General features: G+C 33.4%; 4 protein-coding genes across 4 annotated transcripts; 3 read left to right on the top strand and 1 right to left on the bottom strand.

The window, feature by feature from the left end:
• Positions 1–2,101: 2,101 nt before the first annotated feature.
• Positions 2,102–3,264, top strand: LOC115723801 (late embryogenesis abundant protein D-34-like). Its single transcript, XM_030653271.2, has 3 exons — positions 2,102–2,359; positions 2,473–2,763; positions 2,844–3,264. Exons 1-3 carry the CDS (start codon positions 2,201–2,203, stop codon positions 3,006–3,008), a joined length of 615 nt encoding a protein of 204 aa, XP_030509131.2. The 5' UTR covers positions 2,102–2,200; the 3' UTR covers positions 3,009–3,264.
• A 591-nt stretch (positions 3,265–3,855) lies between these two features.
• LOC133031229 (secreted RxLR effector protein 161-like) lies at positions 3,856–4,644 on the bottom strand. The gene has a single exon (XM_061104682.1). The coding sequence runs from the start codon at positions 4,642–4,644 to the stop codon at positions 3,856–3,858; it is 789 nt and encodes a 262-aa protein (XP_060960665.1).
• A 13,263-nt stretch (positions 4,645–17,907) lies between these two features.
• LOC115723867 (late embryogenesis abundant protein D-34-like) lies at positions 17,908–20,012 on the top strand. Its single transcript, XM_030653332.2, has 4 exons — positions 17,908–18,313; positions 18,395–18,578; positions 19,293–19,408; positions 19,503–20,012. Exons 1-4 carry the CDS (start codon positions 18,101–18,103, stop codon positions 19,665–19,667), a joined length of 678 nt encoding a protein of 225 aa, XP_030509192.2. The 5' UTR covers positions 17,908–18,100; the 3' UTR covers positions 19,668–20,012.
• Positions 20,013–21,016: 1,004 nt separating this feature from the next.
• On the top strand, positions 21,017–22,387 carry LOC133031228 (uncharacterized). The gene is made up of 2 exons (XM_061104681.1): positions 21,017–21,727; positions 21,836–22,387. The coding sequence occupies exons 1-2, from the start codon at positions 21,017–21,019 to the stop codon at positions 22,385–22,387; spliced, it is 1,263 nt and encodes a 420-aa protein (XP_060960664.1).
• Positions 22,388–27,282: the final 4,895 nt, after the last annotated feature.

Here is a 27,282-nt window from a genome sequence, read left to right as displayed (position 1 = left end):
CTTTAGTGACATTTGATTAAAAATGCCATTAGTTTTTTCATATTTAACTTTAGTAACATTTAAAAAATATCACTAAAATATATTAATACTAACATTTGTAAAAAGGACACAAAATATTAAATTTAATGATGACATTTCAAAATGTCACTTAAAATAAAAAAAAAAAAATAGTTACTGAAAATATTTAGTAGCAATTTTAATTTGTCAATAATAATTGTAAATAATAACTTAAAATTTAAACTGCTAACAAAAAAATATATTAAAAAAACCCACGTATGCTCTCATATCCCTTGATTTTCTCTCCTACATCTCACAACTACTCACCACTATACTCATATAATCATATTACTCACCACACTCATTCAATTATCCTCAAAATATTCATTAAAATATTGTAACCATTTCAGGCCAAGGTCCAAAAAAAAAAGCCATTAATTCCAAGCCAGCCACCATTGTTTCCACGAACAAGAGTTTAAAATATAAAACCAATCCCATTGCTTTCAAATTTCTCTTATTGTCCAAAGGTCTTTTTACTATATCTTCATCTCTTCTTTCATGATCTTCACAAATAAAGTAAGTTATGCAATTTAATTCTTCATATAACTATTATTTATGTAATGCTTTTTCATATGTAATGCCTTTTCATTGTTTTCCGTTTTTTTACCTATAGAAATCATAATTATTCATTTCTTATGAGATTACAAGGAAGGTGTTCTTTTAGTTAGATATTGTGATGAAAGAAAACACAATGTATGTATGTTATTTGTCTTTTAACAAGTTTCATCTTCCTTAATTGTTTATTCACCAATATTTTACTAATTCAATTCGTATTATACTTTGCGTTTTACAGGTAGAAGTATAAGAAGAGCCAAAGAAAATGAACAACAAAGACTAAGACATATAATCATTACAGCAAATTAATTCATAAAAACAAAAATTAAATTTTAACAATTTGAACTTGTGTATGTAAAGCTGTAAATTATATATTTCTTTTTGGTTGGTGTTTGTTTCCATTTCCTTGTAATAAAGGTTTCACCATATGTTGTTTATAAATAATACTGTTGTAATTTTATTGTTGTTTAAGAAATATTTAGACTTTATTTTGAGACATGCTTGTATAATTTATAGTATTTATTATAATTTATTTTTTGTTATTATAGTATATTTATTTATAATAAGTTAATAAATTGGTATTAATATTAATAAAATCATAACATTTTAAATAGTATACGATTAATAACAAAATTAATAATGTGTATATATTTTTTAAAAATAATAATTTAATGATATTTTTATAAATGCGAGTACTATAATTGTGTCACAATTTTAAAATGACATTAAAATTATTTTTAAAATAACAAAAATTATAATTTAATAACATTTTTATAAATGTTAGTAATATAATTTAGTAACAATTTTAAAATGTCACTAAAATTATTTTAAATATAACAAATAAATATATTAAATATTTACTAGTGACATTTTCAATTGTCACTAAAGTGAACTATTTAGTGACACTTTACTTTACCTCACATGAGCATATCTTACATTTTTTACAATTGTTACAAAAGCTATTATAAATGTTACTAAAATTGTATTATTGTGACATTTTTAAGTGTTATTAAATGTTGTTTTTGGTGTAGTGATTATAATTAACCTTTATTGGAGATTAAAAGTTGTTAACCAATTATAAAACATTACTAAAATTTCATAGTAGTGGTAGTACTTACTTCGTTTAAAGATGCTCATAATAGTTGGAAAGATGTGTATAATTCGCTAATTTGGCGGCATCTGTAAATTCAAGTAAACGTCGTCTTATAAACAGTGGAATTTTCTACTAGATTACAAACTCACTAGTCACTAGTCAATAGTCACTACATCAACGTGTAAACCAAAGCTGTCCTCGTCATTTTCCACGTACTCACCACATCCCACGTGTCAGCACCTCATTCAATTATATATGTCTGTACACTTCTGTTCAGAATAAGATATTTATGCATGCAGCATGCCTTATATAAATATAATACTTTGTCCAACGAATCCCTAACGTTCGGAAATACCAAACTAAGATAAGAAGAAAATGATGAGGAGCCAGGTGGAACAGCCACGTAAGCCTCAAAGCGACCAGGAACCGATCAAATACGGCGATGTTTTCATTGTAAGCGATGAACTCGCAGATAAACCTATTGCTCCCGTGGACATGATGCAAAATTCTGAATCGATCACATTGGGCCAGGCCCAGAACGAGAGTTCAGGCTTTGTTGGCCTTGTGGACGACTCGGACATGGCTGGAGCCAAAGCCGAAGCCGAAGGTGTCTCTGTAGCCGAGGAGACTCATCAAGACGTGCCTGTGGCTTGGGTATTAGAAATAAATATATATATATTTATATAGATATATATATAATCATCCTTGAAACGTTAAAATTATAGTTAATTAACTTTGATCAACTCTTTTATAATTTGATTAATTAGGTGGTTAATCATGAGTATGGTGAGCCGAGTAGGGCCACAGGTGAGGCGCCGCTGAGTGAGATGAGTGCAATAACAATAGGAGAAGCTCTAGAAACAACAGCCAAGACCATCGGATATAAGGCGGTTGACCAGAACGACGCGGCTGCCATTGAAGCTGCGGAGGCCAGATGTATAGGCAGTGATAGTAATGTGGTAATAGCTGGTGGCCTCACTGGGTTGGCTCAGTCAGCAGTGTCCTTGAATCGCGCTGTTTCCGAGAAGAATAAGATTAAGCTCAAAGATATTTTAACCGTACGTATACTACTTGCTTAAGTAGTTACACATACCGAATCTTTTATAAATATAATATATATTGATACGTATATATATAGGACGCAACTTTGAAGCTGGCTATTGACAAGGCGGCGACACGGGAGGACGCGGAAGAGGTAGTGGAAGCAGAGTTGCTGAACAAGCCGATTCCGGTGACAACGCCGGGCGGAGTGGCGGCAGCTGTGAAGTCAGCTGCTAGACTCAACGAAACTTCAACTATATGATCATACGTACTTGCGCGCTTTTATATATTAATTTACATGGCACTTCTTTTCTTTCCTTCACTTAAGTAGTACTATGTTTTTCTTTTTTCTGTTTTGAGAAATATAAGAACGAATAATTAATAGTGGGAATTGTGTATTTTCCTTTTGTCTATTTATTCAGCTGCTTGATTTTCATTTTCATTTTTGTCTTCTATATAATGTTGCGTAACTATGCCTTTGCATGGACTGGCTATTAAAAAAAATAATTTTATATATATTTGATCAAATGTCTAAATTTTTTTTAGTTTTGAAATACAATTAAAAAAAATATGGAAATTGGTTTGATTAAATTAATTTTAAAAGAAAATTAGTAAATAAATTTAATTGTATATTATTTAAATTTATTTTAGAGAATCTTAGAGAATATACTCTTAATAATAATTATAAAAAATAACACTTAAATATTGAAGAGCATACCTATATATAGATATATATATAAATATACTAGGCGTGAAGGACGTGACACAACCCCCTTAAAATATGTAGGTTATATTATGTAATATTATAATTTAGAGAAAGAAAATAGAGAAGAGATTATAATTTTCTTAGTGTTTTATTCTAATGGGTGATCTCCTATTTATACACATACAAGAGTCAAATATTACGAAACTAAGAAAGAGGGAAACTAAGAAAAATGAAATGTTGATTACAATTAATAGTAATAAATAAAACATTCAGACATTCACATAATTATTAATATTTATAACACTCTCCCTTGGATGTCCATAATAACTGCCTCATTAAAAACCTCGCTGAGAAAACCCAGTGGGACAAAACTCGGCCAAGGAAAAAAGAGTGCGGCATGAAATTACTCCCCCTCATTTCGGTATTCACGGAGATCCTTTAATCGACGCATTCCAATCTTGTGAACCATCTTCTCAAAAGTTGATGTTGGTAATGCCTTTGTGAATGAGTCTGCAAGATTATCACTTGATCGAATTTGTTGAACATCGATATTACCATTTTCTTGAAGATTGTGTGCAAAGAAGAATTTTGGTGAAATATGTTTAGTTCTAGCTCCTTTAGTGTACCCTCCTTTAAGTTGAGCGATGCAAGCAGCATTATCTTCATAGAGAATTGTTGGTACTTCTTTATTAGATGTTAATCCACATGTTCCTCGAATATGTTGTGTCAATGATCTTAACCAAATGCATTCTCGACTTGCCTCGTGAATTGCAAGTATCTCAGCATGATTTGAGGAAGTAGCCACCAGAGTTTGCTTTGTTGACCGCCAGGATATATATATAGCAGTGTCACCGCAAGTGAACAAATAGCCAGTTTCAGATCTAGCTTTATGTGGATCAGATAAATATCCTTCATCTGCGTAGCCCATAAGTTGTGACCCGCAATTATTAGAATTGAACAATCCTTTATCAATAGTATCCTGAAGATAGTGAAGTATGTGCTTAATCCCTTTCCAATGTCTATATGTTGGAGCTAAACTAAATCTTGCTAACAAATTGACAGAGAAAGCTATATCAGGTCTTGTACAATTCGCAAGATACATCAATGCTCCTATTGCACTAAGATATGATAGTTCTGGACCAAGGAGCTCTTCATGTTCTTCTTTAGGTCGAAAAATGATCTTTTTCCACATCAAGTGATCTAACTACCATTGGGCTACTCAATGGGTGTGATTTATCCATATAAAACTGCCTCAAAATCTTTTCAGTATAAGTTGACTAATGAATAAAAATTCCACATTTTAAATGCTCAATTTGTAGACCAAGACAAAATTTTGTTTTTCCTAAATCTTTCATTTCAAGCTCTTTCTTTAGATATTTCACAGTTTCTGAAAGTTTTTCAGGAGTTCCAATAATATTCAAATCATCAACATAAACAGCAATAATAACAAACTCATGACTTGAACTTTTTGTAAAAACACATGGGCAAATAGGATCATTTTGATATCCTTCTTTCAATAAATATTCACTAAGTCAATTGTACCACATATTGTTTTAATCCATACAATGATCTTTGTAATTTAATTGAGCACATTTCTCGATTGCTTGAATTATATGCATCAGGCATCTTAAATTTTTTAGAGATCTTTATGTAAATATCACTATCTAGTGATTCATATAAATAAGTTGTGACTACATCCATTAATCGCATATCGGGTTTTTCACTCACAGCCAGGGTAACCAAATATCTTAATGTTATTGCATCCACCACAGGAGAATATATCTCATCATAATCAATACCTGGCCTTTGAGAAAAATCTTGAGCTACAAGTCTTGCTTTGTATCTCAGAACTTCATTTTTCTCATTTCTTTTACGTAAACATATCCATTTGTATCCAACGGGTTTTACACCTTCAGGTGTTTGGACTATAGGTTCAAATACTTTGCGTTTAGTAAGTGAATTCAATTCTGCTTGAATTGCTTCTTTCCATTTTGGCCAATGTTTTCCTTTTTGACATTCGTTGATAGATTTAGGTTAAAGATCCTCATTTTCATTTACAATTTCTAACGCTACATTATAAGCAAAAATATTTTCGACAATTACTTCGAGTAGGTTCTATTCTATTCTTGTATTGACATAATTTATTGAGATCTCATTATTTCTAATATTTTCAGGCACCTGAATCTCTGCAAGAGATTTGTTTATGTCAACATCTTCCTCAAAAAAATTAGCCTCTTCATTAGGGCCATCTTGATTATTTGCTCCCTTTTTTTCGAGAATTTTTATCTTGGGAACTGACTGGTCTACCACGTTTCAAACGTGCTTTAGAATCATTAACTAATTGTCCTTCTGGGACTTCAATTCGAATTGGAGTACTTTTAGCTGGAATATATGATTTTGTAATTTTCTTTGGGTCAGTGAATGCATCTGGTAATTAATTTGCAATATTTTACAAATGAATTATTCTTTAAACTTCAAGTTCACATTGATTTGTACAAGGATCAAATTGAGATAATGATTGTGCATTCCATATAATTTCTTCCAGCTGTTTCTTTTCCCCTCCCCTTAAAGTTGTCTCATCAAAATGACAATCAGTAAAACCTGATGTAAATATATCTCCAGTTGTGGGTTCGAGATAATTAATGATAGATGGAGATTCATACCCAACATATATTCCTTGCCTCCTTTGAAGACCCATCTTTGTTCGTTGTGGTGGAGCAATCGGAACATATAATGTACAACCAAAGATTCTTAGATAAGAAATATTTAGCTCCTGACCAAAAGCCAATTGTAATGGTGAGAATTTGTGATATGATGTTGGCCTAATGCGTACAAGTGCTGCAGCATGTAAAATAGCATGTCCCCAAGCTATAATTGGGAGTTTTGTTCTCATAAGTAATGGTCTTGTGATTAACTGGAGGCGCTTAATTAATGATTCTGCTAGACCATTTTGTGTATGTACATGAGCAATAGGATGTTCTACATTTATCCATATTGACATACAATAATCATTAAAAGCTTGTGATGTTCTACATTTATCCCTATTGCATACTCTGGGAATTATGCTCGTAATCGGATTATTTGAGCAAGCAATCTTGCAAATGCTACATTACGAGTAGATAATAACCAAACATGTGACCATCTAGTTGATGCATCTATCGATACCATAAAATATCTGAATGGTCCACATGGTGGGCAAATAGGGCCACATATGTCGCCCTGAATTCGTTCAAGAAATCCAGAGGATTCAATTCTAACCTTTACCGGTGAGGGCTTAATGATTAACTTTCCTTGAGAACAAGCAGCACATGAGAACTCACTGGATAATAGAATCTTCTGGTTCTTCAATGGATGACCATGTGAGTTCTCTATTATTCTACGCATCATGATTAAACCGAGATGGCCTAACCGATCATGCCAAATAACAAATGAATTTTTCTGGTTTGTGAACTTCTCGTTCACAATAACATGAGTTTCTATTGTAGTTATACGTGTAACGTACAAACCTAAAGACAAACCAGGTAATTTTTCTAATATGCACTTTTTTCTTGAAATAATAGACGTAATGCAAAGATACTCAAAATTATTTTTATCTATTGTCTCAATACGATATCCATTACGACGTATATCGTTGAAACTCAACAGATTCCTTTTTGATTTGGTGGATAATAAGGCATCATCTATTATAATTTTTGTTCCTCTAGGCATTGTATTAACACTTGCCTTCATTCTTGATGAAAAATATTTATCACTTCTAAGTATTGTATGAGTGGTTGCGCTATCCACCAAACACATATCATCACCATTATTTGTAGAATCATGTATAGGATGACAAATATCCATTACTTCATTAACCAAAAAAAATATATTAAGTTCAAATATAAATACTTAAATAATAAAAGTTCATTACATAAACATGTCAAATAAAATAATTACCTTAAAGTAAATAAATAATAAAAAAAACATAACAAAGAAAAGTGACTAATTGTGGACATTCCCATCTCCATTATCGATATTCATGTTGCTATTCATGGGACCTTCATTAAGATATCTTCAACATCCAAGTGCGTAATATCCAAAGGCTCTTTGAAAAAACCATCATCTTGATAGGTAAAATTTGCTTCTATTTTCTCCTTTCCTTTCACAGATGCTTGATAAAGATCAACAAGGTGTTTTTCCATACGACAGTCACGTGCCCAGTGTCCTTTTATTCCACATCTGAAATATAAATTTTTAGAATTTCTACCATTACTATGTTGAGGACCTTTACCCTTGTTCTCAGTAGTTGTGCTTTTCATTGGAGTATACGAATTTTTATTCTGGCCATTACGATGCCAAACATTGCTTCAACCACGACCGCGACCGCGAGTTTGATTATGCTCACGACCACGTCTATTACTTTGATCATGATCACGACCACGACTATGATTATGATTGTTAGAAATTATCGCATTCACTTCAGGGAATAGAGCAGACCCAGTTGGGCGAGATTCATGATTTTTCATCAAACTTTCATTATTTTGTTCAGCTACTAGAAGGCATAAAATCAATTCTGAATATTTTTTAAAATTTTGCTCTCTATATTGCTGCTGCAGGAGCACATTAGAGGCATGAAAAGTAGAATATGTTTTTTCTAAAATTTCATAGTCAATAACTTTTTATCCACACAACATTAATTTAGAAGTGATATTAAACATTGCAGACTTATAATCACTTACTGATTTAAAATCTTGCAACCTAAGGTGCAACCAATCATTCTTAGCATTTGGCAATATAACAGTTTTTTGGTAGTCATATCTTTCTTTCAAATTTTTTCAAAGCACAAGAGAATCTTTTACTGTTAAATATTCAGATTTTAACCCCTCATGGAGATGATGGCGAAGGAAAATCATAGCCTTGGCCTTATTTTGTTTTGTTTCAATATTTTGATCTTTGATGATGTCTCCAAGACCCATAGCATCTAAATGGATTTCAGCATCAAGAATCCATGATAAATAGTTTCTTCCAGAAATATCAAGTGCCACAAAATCAAGTTTTGCAAGGTTTGCCATGAAGAAAACTATATCAATATAAAGTGTAAATTATTAGACATATATATAAATTTTGAAAAAAATACAACAAAATATAGTACAATGCTAAAATATAGAATAAGATAATAAAAGTAAACAATATAATATGATAAACAAATCAACACATATATAATACATCGACATCTTTATAGATATATATAAGCATAGACATATATTGTATAAATATTGATTCATTACAAAATAAATAATAGAATAAAAAAAGGGCTAACTCGAATGTGTTTCAATCAAATGAGTATATATATACACATATATATATATATATATTTAGTGTATCATGACTTTGAAGCAATTCGAGATCACATATAAAAAAAACATTATCATACCTTGGTTAGAGGCTCGTGCTGATAACGTATTATGTAATATTAGTATTATGTAATATTATAATTAATTTAGAGAAAAAAAATAGAGATGAGATGAGAATTTTCTTAGTGTTTTATTACAATGGGTGATCTCCTATTCATACACATACAAGAGTCAAATATTAAGAAACTAAGAAAAAGAGAATGTTGATTACAATTAATAATAATAAATAAAAGATTTGAACATCCACATAATTATTAATATTTATAATAGGTTATAATTATATATTATTGTAAAAAATCTTACTTTTAGTCTCAACAAAATTTATGACTAAAAGTAAAAAAAATTGTGACTAATTATTATAAATCACAATTTGTATGTTGTGACTAAAGGTATTAGTCACAAAAATTATAATTTGTTGTAATTAAATGTAGTTTTAGTGACAATTTTTGTTCTGACTAAAACTAAATTAGCGACAACTTGTATCTAAATGCTATATTTTTTTTTATCAAGAAGAGAACTTCATTAATCGAACCAAGCAAATACACCCTCAAGCCCCTTCCAAAAGGAAAGACTCAACTCACAACAATTAATTACATATCAATCTCTCAAGTGTGATTAAATGCTATGTTTTAATCACAAATAATTTTTTGTTGTGACTAAAAGTCACATTTAATCACAAAAAATTTATGTTGTGACTAAAAAATTATCACTAAATATAATAGTTTTTGGTAGTATATCTTAATTTCATGAATTTTATTTTGGTAATTGTTAAAAAAAATATGTTTAAACAAGGACATGCATAGCATGGTATATGTTCACTTATTGAAACTAAGATCATCAGTCGTCTTGTCTAAATGTAAGCCCATGTGATTCGCTGAAATTATCTACTAATAAGCAAAATTTGGAAGAAAAATAAAATAATAATTAAAAAAAATAATGAAAAACAAAGAAGAATGATTAATATTATATGTATGCTCGTATAGACTTCGACACTATTATATAATTACTAATAAACAAATAAGAAGAAAAATTAGAAAAAAAAAAAAGTAAAAAGAAATTGAAAAAACGCATGAGAAAAAAGACGGTAAAAATGTAGAAAATACTTAGAAAGATATTTTAAAAGAGAAAATAGAGTAAAAAATTGAGAGAAATTTTTTGAGAAAAGGGAGAAAAGGTGAGGTTTAAAAAAAGGACAAAAATATTAATAATTGGTACAAACAAAAAAAAATACACAACTCCAAACTTGACAAAAAAAAACACAAATTACTAAGATAATCTTATTTAGTTTGAGAAAATACAAAATAGCAAAGGATTATAGGAAAAGCTCACCTAAGCTGTGTGCAACAAGTGAAAAAACAATCTTACAAAATTATGTATTACTGGAAAGAAAAAGTTAAAATTCTAATTAAAGTGAATAAAGATATATACATATTAAAAGCATCTCTAATAAAGAGCTAAAAGTGTGGTGTATATGCATATTTTAGTCCATCTTCATAAAAGTGAACTCTAATGGTGGTGTATAAAGTAGGGCTGAACATCGGGCGGGGTTTACCGGATTTCGGGTTGGCGGGTTTCGAGTTAACGGGTTTCGGGTTCAAAAAATTGAAAACGAACCCGAACCCGAATAGGGCATGGGTTGGCGGGTTTCGGTAGGGCGGGTTGGCGGGTTGACCCGGTCAACTCAGTCAACTCGGTCAACTCTTTAAAAAAATAATTTTTTTATTCAAATAATTATTTTTTTATTTAATTTATTTATTTAAATAGTTCCTTCCAAGCAATTATTGTTTTAGTTACAAAGTAGCACTAAAGAAATTTCAATCATAAGAGAAAATGTGAGGTTGGAATTACAAATCTGATCAGATCATCATATATATAATATATGGCCTACATTATCACTATAATAATTATTGTTCTGTGATAAGAGATAATCCATATATAAATATTTTTTTTTATCAAAGCAATGCAGGTACGATGCTCAAGTTTATTAGAAAACACATTCCATTTTTAATTTTCTATTCCAGCAAAAGAAAAAGAAAAAGAAAATGTTTAAGAAATGAGATGATAGTGAAAGCCCACCTGGCCTTTCCCCTAGCCTATCTGAGGGGGACGTGGGTCGTGGGCGACTCGAGCGGACGGAGTCGTGGAGGAGGAGGAGCCACCGATCCTGGAGCCAAGAGGAGGAGGAGCCGAGGTCGTCGTCGATCCCTCCCTTGGGTTGTCGTCGGCCGTGGCGTGGGTTGTGGCTAGTGGACGCTGCTGGAGAAAGGTGGCTGGTGGTGGCGGATCGTTCGTGAGGTGAGGTCTGGTCTGGAGTGGTGTGTGGTTGTGTGTCGTGTGGGTGTGGAGTCGTGGACTGCGGAGGCTGAATTTAGGGCTGCTTTAAAATGTAAATGATTTACAAATTTAGGGTTTTTTATTTTTTTACTTAATACTTTAAAATATACATATATAAAAACTGTAATATAAAAAATTAAAAAATATATATATAATAAATTTATATACTGGGTTGGCGGGCGGGTTCTCGGGTTCAACCCGAAACCCGGTACCTTAAAAATCTCAACCCGCGAACCCGCCTGAAGGGTACCGGGTTGAACCCGACCCACCCGGAACTTTTTTAAAAAAAAAAAATTGCGGGATCACCGATTCGAGTTCGAGTGGGTTGCTCAGGTTCGGGTCGAACCCGCTCATAATGTTTAGTCCTAGTATAAAGTGGTCCAAACTTAGCACATGCTAAAAATTATGTCAAATTTGACACAAAATATAGAATGGGTCAATTTTTTTTTTTATGAAAGCATGGTCCAAATTTTACACCAAAATAAATATTACCTTTTTATTTATTCTTTTGCCACTATATTAATGTAATTAATTATTTTTTACATTTTGTATATATTTAATAGAATTTTTACATAGTTTCAATAAAAATTTAATGCTTTTGTAAACTTTATTACACCTTTCTAAAAGAAGGTTTAATTTTACCCTAAATGCATTTGAGCACTATTATAAAATTTGGATAAAATATAATATTGACTCATTTTTTTAGCTTAAATTATACACCATTCATTGGAGTGATAAGGAAAACGCTAAGATATGAGCTAAACACCATAAATGGTGGCATATTGTTTAGACCAAGAGTAGTCCTAATGATGTGGACATCAATGTTTGACATGAGCAAGAAAGATGACATCTCAGAGTTGAGTAGTCCCGAGTCATAGCAGGTCGACCTAGGAGGGGTCCCTAGCCCTACACCCAGGTTGACTTCGGGAACTCCGAAATTGAAGTTTAGACGTCAATAACTTGAATCAAACTCACTATCTTTCAGTATTTTGTACCATGAAGACATGGAACAACCTAATCCAAGCACTGGGAGCTGAAATTACATGAACCTGCAACCCGGAAGCCAACCTGGGCACCTAGAGTTTCACCTGCCGCCCAGGTTGACATCCTTAACTAGGGTTTAAGTTTCTGGGACCGTCTTAGTGCAAAGGGGTCAAAATTTGCATTGGGACATCAACTAGACATACCACAAAAATATTTGAGTCATTAGAATCAGAATCAGAACAAGCTGATTTTTGAGTACCTAGGGCCCCGAGCACCCAGCACCTAAGTTGACAATCTGTCAATCGGGGCACCTTCCAAGTATCCAATCAAAGATCCAAATTTTGCATCTTGTTTTTCTTCATAAAAAATGGGAAAATAGGTGCTTCCAAAGAAGAAACAACAATTTTTGGGTGACAAAAACAGAGCTTAGCGCCCAGGTTGACACCTAGGGCTGGCCCTATGACCAGGTTCACATTTTGTCAACCTGGGCCATTTCAATTGGAGTTTTTCAAGAACACTTTCAAGCATCTTCTTTGTTTTCAAATAATATTGAGATTTAACTATTTATGAGGACCAAACAGAATTTTTGAAGGGGCAAAAGAGGGACCCAGCACCTAGGTTGATATATTGTCAACCTAAGTAGTTTTCGATCAAGTTCAGCAAAAATTATCCTTGGCATTTTTTCTGTCATTAGAAATAATGAAGATTCAAGCAAACTCGGGGAGAAAACCACAAACTCAAGACTCTGGAAATAGGGCCCAGCATCCCGGTTGACCTAGTGTTGGGCCCTGCGCAGAGGTTGACAATCAACCTGGGATGCTGTCTCCAATTGCTCAAATGTAAAAATTGACGCAATAATTGAATTCGAAATGGTAAAAATAGAATAGGAGACCTCGTCTTCAAGTTTAGAAGCCTTGGAAGTATGAAAAACAAGATCTTGGGAGCTCGGGAGCTCGGGAGTAAGTACCCAGCGCCCAGGTTGACAAATGGCTTGGTGCGCTGGGTTCTACTTATTTGAATTTGATGCATTTTCAACCGTCCATCTAGTTTTTCACAATGACAAAGATCCATGAAGTCAGAAAAATCAAATTCACAGCTTTGCATTTTTTTTCGTTTCAAGTTCACTCAAAAATGAAGAGTTTCGAGTCTGTCATTTCCACAAAACAGCAACATCTCCGAGAACTGGTGACCAACTTTGCCAGAACACAGAATCAGGCTAAGTGATGTCAAAATATCACTTAGGCATCTTAAAGTACATACCTTGGATGCTCTTACACTTACCCAACATCCAGGTTGATGTCATATGTCAACATGGTCATTGGGATGTCAACTTGGTCGTTGGATGTCAATCTGTTGGCTGGGTCATGAACTGCCTTCAGTAAAACAACCATAACTCACTCAACTTTGATCTAATTGACGTGATTCATTTGAAGCTAATTAAATGCTCTATGAAGTCATGTCTCACACACCAGACGTAATTTTGAAGCTATCGTCGTCAAAATTCAACATCAAGGGAGTTATGAAAATAAGCTCCAAGTTACCAACAAGAGCTAATTTTTACCGTTAGATCATCATCAATGGTCAAAAATATCTTATTTGTAATTTTCTCCTATTTTTGTGGGCCTCCTTCACCTATAAAAGGAGAGCTCTATAAGCTCATTTTTTACATTCATAAAACTACCCATAAGGTCAAAACTGCTCTCTTTAGTTTCTCTCTCTAGAAACTAAAGCTTAAACACTTAGCTTTTTTCTGTAATTCTTGTGAGAAATAAAAAATCGAAGTAGACGTAGCTCTACTACCATCGCAACATGGGGAGTGAACTACTATAAATTTTGGGTGTCCTCTAATAGTACATGGATTCTTCTATTCTAGCATGTACAAGTAACCAGGTAACTTCGTATAAGATTGTGTTGGCATACCCCTAACATATGTAAGTGCCTTCTCCCTCCACCTCCATATCTTTTCATAACTAATCTTGATTCTATATTCGTCAAATATATATATGTATGTCTTTTTTCTTGTACTTAGTTCCATCTAATACGTACTTTCCCTTAAAAAGGTGGCCAACAACCCACAATGTTGCTTGACGATTATCAACATGTCTAGAATCTAGATTATATGTGTGTTTATTGTGGAACACAGTGACCTCAAACATGTCACAACATGCCTTCTTCCTCCCCCTCAATCTCCATTTGCAATTTAGATTCTTGCAAGTTACGTAAAATACATCGATGCCAGACTTCCTCACCATGAACTCAAAAATCAATTTCAATGCAAATCATCCCATTACACTTTTTAATTCAGTTTTGTTTTGTACAACTTGCCAATATGTATTCCCCTTGAAGGTGTAACACTAAGAGAAGTTGTATAAACATTATTTTCCTCTATGTCTTCCCTTGTCCACATAAGAGGCTTGAATTTTGTACAAACTTCAAAATTTGATGGTACAGTACTACAAGGAGGAATTGGTCGACTGCTACTAGTGCCTGGTGTTTGGTGATTTTCACTACGAGGGTTTTTTATTTCTCACTCTGCACTCTGTTTCCTTAGAGGTAGCTATAACCTCAAAGTAGGTACCTCTACAGCTTCATCAACCTGCAACTCGATATCACCATTCTCGTTTAAATCTACCACGGGATCATTGTTGTAAGAAGGAGCATCAAACTCATCAAATTGATCAAATGCATTATCAGTTCTATGCTCATCTATATTAGTAGGGGTCTGCTCATTCAAACCTACCGCATGATCTGTTTCTGGGACAAAAGTCCCAACAACACTTCGTAGGGGGACAGTTGGCGAATTAGGCTCCAAATTCTCATGCCTCTTAACCTTAGTCACAAATAGTGGCAGCAAGTTCTCCACACTCATTTTTGCCTTCATATCTTACTTGACTATCTTTCACTAAAACCTTCAGCGGTATCATATTGTCTATCATGTACATGTAACACACTTCTATTTTCAGTTCATATACAAAAGGGTCTACTTCCAACTCTTCATACAAAATTTCATGCATCTTCTATAAAGTAGTGTCAGCCTCAAACATCATCTTACTTTTTGGGCTATTGAATATCCAGTTGAAACCTTCAATTGCCCAAACCCAATCATACAGTACAACTACAAAGACAGTTGAATCTGCAAACAAAAATGAACAAAAAATTAATTTAGATCACAAATATTTCATGAAATATCGCACGCAACATTGCAACATATCGGCAACTATATCGCTAAATATCGCTACTTGTTGTTAAATGTCATTTCTGACTTCCCCAAACACTCTTTTCTAAATATATCGATAAATATTGCAAATAATGTCGATAAGCATCGCCAAAATCATATACAGACAACAAACGTATAACATATTATAAAATACATCGCTACACATCACTACTTGTTGTTAAACGTTATTTCTAACCTTTAATACACTCTCTTGTCGTTAAATATCGCTATCAGCATCGTAGAGTATCGTGAAATGTCATCTCTAACCTTCAACACACTCGCTTATTGCTAACAACATTGCTAAAAATTATTAAAACACAAAGAAAAAAAACCAAAAAATGCAGGATCACTGAAGTTCGTTTCAGGAACAAAACAACCAAATCAAAATAATGATATGTGTATTTCTATTCATATCAAACTAAATACAACTAAATCTAACAACAATTACTAAATAAATTACATACTCATTATTTTTGGAAGGGATTGGTTTCTAAAAGTTGTAGTTTCAAGGTGGTCCAACTAACTCCACCGTCATGTAAGGTGGTCGAACGACAGTAGCTCTGGCAACGGGTGATCCAACTGGTAAAGTGTGGGTGTGGTGTGACTTTCCTAGAGAGAGACGAGAGAGAAGGAGGGGGAGAGATAGAGAAAAAGTTTATGGTTGAATAAATTGATGGGTTTTAATTTTTTGAGGTATTAAATTGAAACTTTCCATGATAAAAAAAGAAATAGTATAATTTGAATCCCTAAACACAATTAAAGCATAGATTGTTAAATTTCTCTTTTCAATAGCCTATTGTGAGTCCTCTTATACTGTTTAATAATACATGGTTAATAATTTCTTATTAAAGATATGTAAAATTAAAAATTGGGTAAATACTATTTTGGAACTTATGTTTTGCAAAAGTTACCAATTAATTGGACCTTTTATTTTGTTAAATGATAAAATAAACCTTGTATTTTCTAAAATTGTACAAATAGGACCCTGAACTGATTTTTTGTCAAAATAAAACTTAATAATAATATGATCTAGAGATGTTATGACAAAATTAGTTATATTTTCTGTATTTGTTCGTGTTAAAAATTGTATTAAAGTTAGTTATATGAAGAAAAAAAAATATTAAAAATTGAACTCAGTGTCCTACTTTTACTATTTTTAAAAAATATAAGATCTATTTTATCATTTAACTAAACAAAAAGTCTAATTAATAATTTTTGCAAAACACAAGGTCCAAAATAGTATATATTTACCTTTAAATATTTCAGGAAAACTTAAAAAAATACTGGAATTTGGGTTAACTTTTACAAAAATATGCTGTCACACGAAATTTTTTTCAAAATACTGTGTTTTTATAAAATACCAGTAGAACACAAAACAGAACAACTCCAAACAACAGTTGAACAACTACACAATACCAGTATAACAATAGTGAAAACTTAACACAGTATACTGCAGTATGAAACTTATAAAAAAAACACAGTAAAAAAGTAAAAAATACCGCCTGACAGTATTTTTGTAAAAAAATAACAAAAATCAGTATACTATATAAATTTCCTAAAATTTAATACTATATATTAATATTATGATACTTTGTAATAATATTTAATGCTACAAATACATTTAACATTTTTCTATAATTTGGTGATAACTCTCAACTCCATGGAGGACACTTGCACACCAACTTCATGGGGGACGCTTCCACTTACAGATGGCATTATATTACTTACCCGGAAGTTATCACTTTTAATCCATATTTGTAGTGTTCTATCCAATAGAATTATTAATTAGCTCAATATATGGTATACATTATTCATTAATTTGAATTTTAGTATTAAAGAGATATATTGGTAAGACTGCGCTTATATACTATCTGAAATGTTAAATGCCTACCTCTTAATCACTTTAAAATATCATATATCAACACTATATTAAATCAACCATTTATTTATCAGTGTTGACCACCTAAGAATGGCTGGGATGGAATAAATCATCTGTAAGATTCCAATGATATTTTGTTGTCCTATTTGTTAGAGACAAAATGGCATAGGGGAAACAATATTAACTTTTATACATGAGAGTTTCGTTTGACTACTATTTCTTAGTTCCTTATGAAGCTCATTCTCTAAACATCGGCTAAAAATAAAACTTGTTGAGAACACAAATCAGAGTACTTTTGGAAGCTTTTGATACTTCTAAAAACGAAGATAACTATCCTGATCTTAATGTCATTATCCTTTAGTTTTGGATAAATGCGGACAGCCCACATGTGTAAGTGCATGCAAGTGTCCTTTACAAATAATCTAACGTGTAAAACCAAACTGCATCTCAGTTCTTCACTTCCCAGGTGTTAGCCCTAGCCTCATCACACGTATTTATAAACTCAATCAAGGACAAAAAAAAAAGAAAAACTATGCATATAATAACGAGCGAAAAATATTTAAAAGAGACCGGTAGAATATTGTTACTAGTAAATATCAGATCTCGGTGAATTATTATAATTGATTAACTAATTTTTATATTATTTATTAAAATAAAATGTATAAGACTTAATATTAAATTAGGTTAATATCACACTTATCTTGTTCATATAAATTTAACAATTCAGGGGAAAAAGAAAAACCTTTAAATTTAACAAGCTATATATATCGCTGCCTCGTAGTATTTTGACAAAAGCCACAACTTATAAACTGAATTAACCCAAATTAAAAGAAAGAAGAAAATGAGCCAAGAACAGCCACGTAGGTCTCAAGGCGACCAAGAACAGGTCAAATACGACGACATTTCCATGGAAACTTCCATGAAGATACAATCGACCATACAGAGCCAGGCCCAGTGGAACGGTTTAGACGTCTCCAACTTGGCTAGAGGGGAAGGTGTCGAGATTATGGAGAGCACCACTGACGTCACTGACAACCAATCAGTCGGTGGGCAGGTGCGATCCATTTTAATTATATAGATGTTTAGTTTGAAATTATTAATTGATTTATTTTAATCTTTTTATATTATTAATTAGGTTGTTAGTGAGTATGGTCATCAACAGCAGCGGAGGGTCTCATCAGTTGCTGATGATGATCTTAGTGAGTCGTGTGCAATAACAATAGGAGAAGCTCTAGAAGCGACGGCAAAGACCCTTGGGCATAAGGCGGTGGATAAGATTGACGCGGCGGCCATTCAAGCTGCGGAGGCTAGAGCAACAGGTAGTGTTGTAACTTTGATGAATCGTTTAACAAAATATAAGAGTGTTGGTGTTGTGTGTGAAGTGGAAAGAGTCCCACATAACATGAACACTTATTTATAAGGGTATATAGAGTGAAATTTTGACATTTGAGTTTAGGGCTATTCAATTTATGCGAATAGCTGAGGACTCACACATTTGATCCACCAAATACATGTGCGTTCGAACTAGGTTAGTTGGTGTGGTGTAGCACTCAATTATTTTTTACAAAAAAATTATTTAATAAAATAATTATTTTTTATTTTTATTTTTTAATCTAATTAAGAAACTTATTTAATTGAAATTAATTACTTAATCGTATAGACACGTTCAAACCAACTCACTTCACGATTTATAAAATATTTTTGTTATGATTTTTCAATCCATTCATCTATATAATACATTAAATTGATGGATAGAATACATTATTTTATTTCAGAAAAAATAGAGTTTTTATAAATACTTAAATTCTATTTGCGATATCAAATATCTTTGAGTGTATTCGATGGTGTTCTACAATGCAGTGGGATTCTGATATAATGTGATTGGACTGTTTTATCCCGTTGACGATCGGTAAATTCTGACTGCTTGCACACTCCTGGACAGTGTCACGAACGTCCTAAAGAAACTCAACCTAAAATTTTTTTATTCGATAATATTGTTCACTCTTATATTTTACTAACAGTTTATTGAACAGGTAGTAATGACGTCACACCAGGTGGCCTTGCCTCAGTGGCTCAATCAACGGCCACCTTCAATTGTGGTATTGATGTGGACGAGTGCTACAAGTTTAAGCTCCGAGATATTCTCACCGTACGTACATGATCGATCTAATTACTTACAAGTTACACATTATGCCTAATTTCTTTATATATTATTGTTAATTAAGAAGTTTTATTATTTATAGGATGCGAGTGCGAAACTTCCGGCTGACAAAAGAGCGACACAGAAGGACGCAGAAGGGGTGGTGAAAGCAGAGCTGCTGAACAACCCCGTTCCGATGACAAAGCCGGGCGGAGTGGCCGCGTGTGTGAAGACAGCTGCTACCCTCAACGAAACTATTATTATGTGATGACTTGTTTTCTTTACTGGTGCATGGCCATAGTTTAGTATTATGTTTTTTCCTCCTATTATTATGTGTTAACTTGTTTTCTTAACTTGCGAGGCTTTAGTTTTTTTTTTTTTTTCGTGTAAAAATATTAAGCTGCTTGCTAAACATACATAATCATATTATGTAATCATGTATTCAAGAATTTAGCCGTAGTAGGATCTAGTAAAAATTCGTAGGATTTTCTTTTTACCAGTTATTTTAGAAAGATTGTGTGATTATTATAAAATAGAGTGTATACTCTTACGATAAGACTCGATTGTATGTATATAATTAAAATTTTATATATTATAATAATATTTAATTATATATTTATTTTAAAAACTAAAATAATATTAATAATTTATAAAAAAATTATTAATTTTTAATTTAAATTATTATTATTTTTTAAAAAATTAGTTTAAATTTTTTTATGCAAGTATTTATTTTAAAAAAATAATTTTAATTACCAACTTTACTATTAAGGCTACGTTCAATTTTTATTTTCCCTTTCTTTCACTTCTATTGTCTCTTAATCTCTTTCTCTTTCTAAGACAACAATTACTTTATACCATATTTTAAAAAATTAAGTAAGACTACTTCTGGGCTAATTTCAAATATGAAAGAGTGCACACTTTTTGTTTTATTTGTGGTGTACTCGGACACGGTGAACGTTTTTGTCCCCGGCTATTTGATGAACCAGTTGAGAAGGTAGTGAAGCCCTATGGTCTATTCATGAAAGCTCCAGATCGACGTTCCCAGAAGCAGATTGGTGCGAGATGGCTCCGAGACAATATGGCCCGACCGTTGCAATCGGCTGGTGGCAGCAGTTCTCCGACGACAGTGAGCAGTTCCAGGGCAGGAAAATCTTCGAAAAATCAGGGTGAGGATATGGAGGATATGGAAGTTTATGTGAGTAATAATGAGGAGAGTGTAGGCGTGGATCATGGGATCATGGGAGGGGATCACGGTGGAAAGGAAATCTCCACAAATTCAGGGATATTGATGAATGAGGGAGCGGGAAAGGAAAGTGGCTTTGAAAATGGAGGGTTCATTTTTACGGATCCAAAACGAAGGAGAGTTGATGAGTTTTCTGAAGTGGGCCATGATCACACTCAAGCTATTGGGCCGGCCCAAAGTTTGGTTGATAAAAGGAGTGGTGATGTGGGTAGGGCCAACTTGAATGCAACAGAAATTAATATGGGCCTACATATTGACGAAGGAGAGATTGGGATGGGGGATAAATTCGGTCCAGCAGCAATAAGAGAGGAAGATGATATTTTTCAAAAAAACGAGTTAAAGGCGGGTACCAAAAATGGGACCCGCCAAGGATTATGAGTTTTTTAAATTGGAATTGTCGGGGGCTTGGGAACCCTCGGGTGGTTCAATTCTTGAAGGAAATTGTATTCCAAAAGAAGCCCAATGTGATCTTTTTGTGTGAAACTATTAGTAAAAAAGAAAAAGTTGAGTTTGTAAAAAGTAGTTTGGGTTATGAAGCTTGTTTTGTTGTTGATGCTGTCAGACATAGTGGAGGCTTGGCAATGATATGGAAGTTCCAACATGAAGGTAGACTCCTAACCTATAGCACTAATCATATTGATATGGTTTTTCATTTGGATGGATATCCGAAATTTTGTTTTACCGGTTTCTATGGAGAGCCACAAAGAAGTTTAAGATCGAATACTTGGGGAAGAATACGGCAACTTTCCAAGGAATCTACGTTGCCTTGGTGTCTCATGGGGGATCTTAATAACGTTTTGTCTCAAGGAGATAAACGTGGGGGGCGCCCTTATCCAGGGTGGCTTGTTGATGGCTTTCAAGAAGTTATAGATGAGTGTGAGCTGCTGGATATGGATCTTATCGGGCATCCTTTTACTTGGGAGAAGGGGAAAGGTACGCCAAATTGGATTGAAGTTAGACTTGATCGTGCTCTAATCTCTAATGCTTGGAACTCTCTTTTTTTGGCTGCTAAGCTTTTTAACATGGAAGTCTCAGCTTCAGATCACTCTCCGCTTTGGCTTGATCTTGCTTTTCGAAAACCGGAGGTGTTTCTTAAAAGATTTCGGTTTGAGAATGCTTGGAGTAGGGAGCCTATGTGTAGGCAGATTGTTCATGATAGTTGAGAAATATTTAATGATGATCCTTTGTACCAGAAAATTAAGTGTTGTAGCACCTCCCTTGCTGAATGGGGAAAAGATATAACTGGAAACTTTAAGGATCGTATTGCTCGATGTAACAAGGAGTTGAAAAAATTGAAAGGGCGTCGAGACGATACTTCGGTACAGAAATATAAGGATACTCATGAACAACTTTTTGAGATTCTTACACAGAAGGAGGTCTTTTGGAGACAACGATCAAAGCAACTTTGGTTACAAGCAGGGGACAAGAACACAAAATATTTCCATGCTTGTGCAAATACGAGAAAGAAAAATAACCAGATTGTTTCACTCAAGAATGACAATGGTGTGTGGGTGGATTGGGATAGTGGATTGGCTACGGTGATGATTGACTATTATACAGTTCTTTTTGCTGCTTCGGATATAAGCTGGGAACGAGTCACTAATTGTGTCCAAGGAAGAGTAACTACTGAGATGAATCATGATCTTGTGACTCCGATTGATAGTGAAGAAGTGAAGAGAGCTTTGTTCCAAATGCATCCAGATAAATCCCCGGGTCCTGACGGTTTTAATCCGGGGTTCTATTAGAAGTTCTGGGACATAGTCGGTTCGGATATAGTGAAGCTGGTGCAAAACTTTTTTATGCTTGGTGAGTTTCCGACTAATCTTTATGACACCCATATTGTTCTTATTCCTAAGAAGTCTAAGCCTGAGTCTATGAATGATCTTCGGCCCATTGCTCTTTGTAATGTGATTTACAAAATAGTCTCAAAGGTGTTAGGCAACCGGTTGAAAGGTGTTCTTCATCATGTCAATTCAGAATCTCAAAGTGCTTTCATTCCTGGGAGGCTTATTACTGATAATATCTTAATTTCCTTTGAGATTATGCATTATCTGAAACGCAAGAGCTCAGGCAAGGAGGGAGTTATGGCTATCAAACTTGACATGAGTAAGGCATATGATAGGGTTGAATGGGGTTTTCTTCAGGCAATTATGAAGAAGATGGGGTTTAGTGAACAATGGATTCATTTGATTATGTGTTGTGTCCGTTCGGTATCATACAATATCCTTTCGGGTGGAAAGGAATTGGGTCCTATTGTGCCTACACGAGGTCTAAGACAGGGTGATCCTCTATCGCCTTATCTTTTTCTCTTGTGTGCGGAGGGGTTGTCGGCACTTATTTCAGACTTTGAGAGGCGAGGAAAGCTTAGGGGTTGTAAAGTAGCTCGTGGAGCTCCTGTTATTACCCACATGTTTTTTGCTGATGATAGTTATCTGTATTGTCGGGCTACTGAGGAGGAAGCAACTAACGTGATGGAGCTCCTACATTGTTTTCAGTTGGCCTCTGGACAACAGGTAAATTTGAATAAGTCCTCTGTTTTCTTTAGTGCCAATACTGGGATGGATGTTCGTGCAAGAATATGTTCTGTATTGAAGGTTCAAGAGGCAAGAGAAACAAGTACTTATTTGGGTCTTCCAAACATCTTGGGTAGAAATAAAAATGCTTTACTGGGGTTCTTAAAAGAGAAGATGAGGAAGAAGATTCAGAGCTGGGAAGGAAATTTTTGTCTAAAGCAGGCAAAGAGCTGATGATAAAAATTGTTGCTCAATCCTTGCCTAGTTATGCCATGAATGTCTTTTTGATTCCTTTGAAGACTGTTAATGAAATGGAGCAGTTGATGTGCAAGTACTGGTGGAAGTCCTCTTCAAAGAATAATAAAGGGATTCATTGGAAGAGTTGGGATAAGCTGACGGTTCACAAATCAAAAGGGGGGATGGGCTTTAGGGATCTTCATGATTTTAATCTCTCCCTATTGAGTAAGCAAGGGTGGTGTTTGCTTTGTAGGCCTCATACACTTGTTAGTCGTTTGTTTCAGGCACGATATTATGCGGGGAAGAATTTTTTGAGTGCAGAATTGGGTAGTAATCCCAGTTTTGTATGGCGTAGTATCTTTGAAACAATAGACATGGTTAAAATGGGGGCTCGCAGGCGGGTTGGAAATGGGTCTGAAATTAATATTATTTTAGATCATTGGCTTCCATGTGATGAGAATCCGAGAATCAGTTCGAGTCATCCTGCTCTTTTAAATCATAATGTTGATGCTCTTATGGTTACTGAATGTTTAGCCTGGGATGTGGACTTGGTGCGTGATCTGTTTAATACAAGGGATGCTCAACTCATTTTGAGTATTCCCTTAAATTCAAGTCGTATGTATGATGTTTGGTTCTGGTCTTTTGAGAGCTCAGGGAATTTTTCAGTAAAAAGTATGTATCGACATTTGCAACAAAGAAAGGAAGATGATTTACAGCTGGTGGGGTCTGATTTCTGGGGTAAGTTATGGCGACTTAAAGTTCCTCCGAAGGTGAAAGATTTATTGTGGAGAGCGGCTTCAAACTGTTTACCAACCAAATCCATGCTTCGGTATAGACATGTCAACATTGATACAATTTGTCCTGTGTGTTCTTCCAATAATGAAACAATACTGCATCGATTGGTGGATTGTTCTTTTGCTCGGGCTTGTTGGATCAATACGGGAATAGATGTTGATTTGGAATATGTTGGTACTTTCACAGGTTGGATAGAGGCTTGCTTTCAAACTTTTGAGGGGGATCAAAGGAAGATCATAGCCATGACTTGTTGGGCTATATGGAAGGTTAGAAATGATTGTGTTTGGAAGGATAAAAGTGTTATTGTGGCGACTGTCACTGTCTTGGCTTCGAGTATGTTGGAACAATGGAGTAAAGCGCAAGGCAAAGAGTACGTTCCTACTGCTGCTTTTTTGACAGCAGCCGATGGTGCTCTTTCTTGGCAAAAACCAGCAACAGGAGAGATCAAAATTAATACCGATGCGGCTCTTTTCTCTGATCCTAACAGGTATAGTTTTGCTTGTGTTGCTAGGGATGCTACGGGGCATGTTTTGGAAGCAATTTCTAGCTGTAAAATCGGGGCTGTAACTCCAGAATTAGCTGAGGCTATGGGTGTGAGGGAGGCATTGAGTTGGCTCAAAAAGAAAGGTTGGAATCGAGTTACCATTGAGTCTGATTGTCTTACGGTGATTCAAGCTTTGCGTAGTCCACTTCCTATGTTTTCATACTTTGGGGGTGTAATTTCCGATTGTAAGACATTGTTGGAAGGTGTTAGTGATGTGTCTATTTTATTTGTTAAACGATCTGCTAATGGTGTTGCTCATGCTGTTGCTCGAGCTTCATCTTTTGTCGCTGATCGTGTTTTTAGGAGTAATGATTTTACTCCTGATGTTTGTGATGTAATCATGAAAGAAGTTTATTAATAAAGCTTCCTTTATTTTCAAAAAAAAAAAAAAATTGAAACCCGTAAAAATAAGTAAGTTGAAATTTTTTCAAACTCCATTTAATTATTTAAATTTTGTTATTTGAGTTTTTGGAAATTATTTACTAAATGTGTATCAATTTAAATTTTTCTTTGAAAATCATTGGCATGGAGAAGTACTTAACACCACATAATATATAATACATGCTAAACTAATTTCTTTTTTTGTTATTTTTTATTTTTTTTCTACTAATATTTTTATTTTATAATAACATATATTTATCGAATCAACTGTCCAATTACAATCACCACTAATAAAAATTATTTTTTAAATATATGTTATCAACCATATTTCACTACTACAATATTAGCCTTTAGAGGCAGTTTTTTCAACCCCATTTATAAAAAGGGAAGCTAAAGGGTGTGAAAATACCCGCTATGTTCGAAATTGACATTTAGAGGCGGTTTTTTGATAAAAATCGTAGGTATAAAATTGCATTATACCATTTAGAGGCGGTTGGAAATTAATTATTTTTTTTTTTTTCTGAACTACCCTATGGCGTCGGTTCCTGCATAGGAACCGACGGCATAGGGTACACGTGTCAGCAAACCGTGTACCCTATGCCGTCGGTTCCTACATAGGAACCGACGCCATAGGGTCGACCCTTGTACATAGGGTTCGATCATCTTCTTCCTCCCCACTTCACTCAGCCAACCCAAAAAACCATAGAGCTCTTCTCAGCCAAAAGCCTCGCCTCCACCACCTTCTCCCACCCTTATCTCCCCCATTTCTTAACCTTTTTAGCCTATTTTTTTTTAAATCCTCCATTTTCGATACTTAATAACATACACCTAAAAAGTTTTGATTTTTTACCCTCTTTGAGTGTCATCCGAACCCAAATAGTAAAGTTTGGGTTTGAAATCCGGCCACCGATTTTTCTTGAGAAATTGTTGAATCTCAACCTCGTTTAAGGTATAAATATTGCTTCTATTCTTTTTGTATTATGTATATTGTTTTATTTTTTGTTTTTGTAAATTATTATTTGAGTTTTTTTATTTTATTAGTAATATTATTGTGTTTTATGTGTATAGTGCCGGGATTTTTTACGGTGGTCGTCGGATTGCGGTTATTAGGTAATAATTTATACCTCAATGTATAGTATATATATGTATTTGTATATTTTATTGAATATTTGTATATAATGTGTGTATATAGTGTGTGTATATTTTTTTATGGAAATAAATTTTGTAATTGTATTTTATATATTTTTTGTAATATATATTTATTGTGAATAAAATGACATTGGAGGGATTTCATTAGTTTAGAAATAAAAATTTTAAAATTGAATTAGTGTGTGATATAATTTTATTTTTTTGAGATAATAGTGTGAGATATAATTGATTATATATATGTATGTATAATTTAGTAACTAAGTAACTTGTTAAAATTTTTTATAACTAGTTATAAGTAATGAAATAATTAATTTTGTAATTTCGTTGTATTTCTTTATATTGTAGGGGTTCGGCATAATTTTGTGTGTAGCGTATTTGGGCTTGCAATTATAGGTATATACTTTAACTAACTTTTTCTTATTATATAATTAATTATCAATGCATGTTAGTTGAGTTTGAATATCTTAAATATTCATCCGTAGTGAAGTAGGTTCTGCGAATACATGTACTGCGGTCGGATGGGTGGATTAATTTTGTATTGTTTATCTGTTTTGTTTGTTATTTTAGGCACTTGTAAAAATTTTGGGAACGTCCAATTACACCCGTTATGCTGCCGAAATTTCGGTAGAATTAGGATAAATCTTAGTAAAACCATTCATAATATTTACATAATACAAATAACTAGTTAATTATAATATAGTGATAAGAAGTTAGGTCACATAAAAAATAATAATATTCACATTTATGTTAACTTTTTAATTTTACCAACATTCTAATCAACTAAACAACCTAATAACATGAACTAATCTAAAAAAAAAAATTGAGTAATTTATAAATTAATATGAATAAATTGTGTGAGAAACTTAGTTAGTTACATTGTGTAATTAGTAACTAGCTATAATTAGTTACTAAATACATTAACAAAATAAACATATAAAATCCTTCTTTTTTTATTTTTTTTTCTTTCATTTGAGAGGTTCAATGTGGATTTTTATTTTTCAAAGAAAATAAAGAGCAAAAG

This window comes from Cannabis sativa, chromosome 9 (genome assembly GCF_029168945.1).
Source record: "Cannabis sativa cultivar Pink pepper isolate KNU-18-1 chromosome 9, ASM2916894v1, whole genome shotgun sequence".
Lineage (NCBI taxonomy): Eukaryota > Viridiplantae > Streptophyta > Magnoliopsida > Rosales > Cannabaceae > Cannabis > Cannabis sativa.
The sequence above is the reverse complement of the archived record's forward strand: the minus strand, read 5'-3'. Positions and strand labels throughout refer to the sequence as shown.

Coding starts and splice junctions, on each gene's coding strand:
- LOC115723801 (XM_030653271.2), top strand. CDS start 2,201: ATGATGCAAAATTCTGAATCGATCACATTGGGCCAGGCCCAGAACGAG. Junction 2,360..2,472: donor AAGACGTGCCTGTGGCTTGG/GTATTAGAAATA, acceptor TTGATTAATTAG/GTGGTTAATCATGAGTATGG. Junction 2,764..2,843: donor AGCTCAAAGATATTTTAACC/GTACGTATACTA, acceptor GTATATATATAG/GACGCAACTTTGAAGCTGGC.
- LOC133031229 (XM_061104682.1), bottom strand. CDS start 4,644: ATGTGGAAAAAGATCATTTTTCGACCTAAAGAAGAACATGAAGAGCTC.
- LOC115723867 (XM_030653332.2), top strand. CDS start 18,101: ATGAGCCAAGAACAGCCACGTAGGTCTCAAGGCGACCAAGAACAGGTC. Junction 18,579..19,292: donor TGCGGAGGCTAGAGCAACAG/GTAGTGTTGTAA, acceptor TTTATTGAACAG/GTAGTAATGACGTCACACCA. Junction 19,409..19,502: donor AGCTCCGAGATATTCTCACC/GTACGTACATGA, acceptor TATTATTTATAG/GATGCGAGTGCGAAACTTCC.
- LOC133031228 (XM_061104681.1), top strand. CDS start 21,017: ATGAGTTTTTTAAATTGGAATTGTCGGGGGCTTGGGAACCCTCGGGTG. Junction 21,728..21,835: donor TTGCTTTTCGAAAACCGGAG/GTGTTTCTTAAA, acceptor CCTTTGTACCAG/AAAATTAAGTGTTGTAGCAC.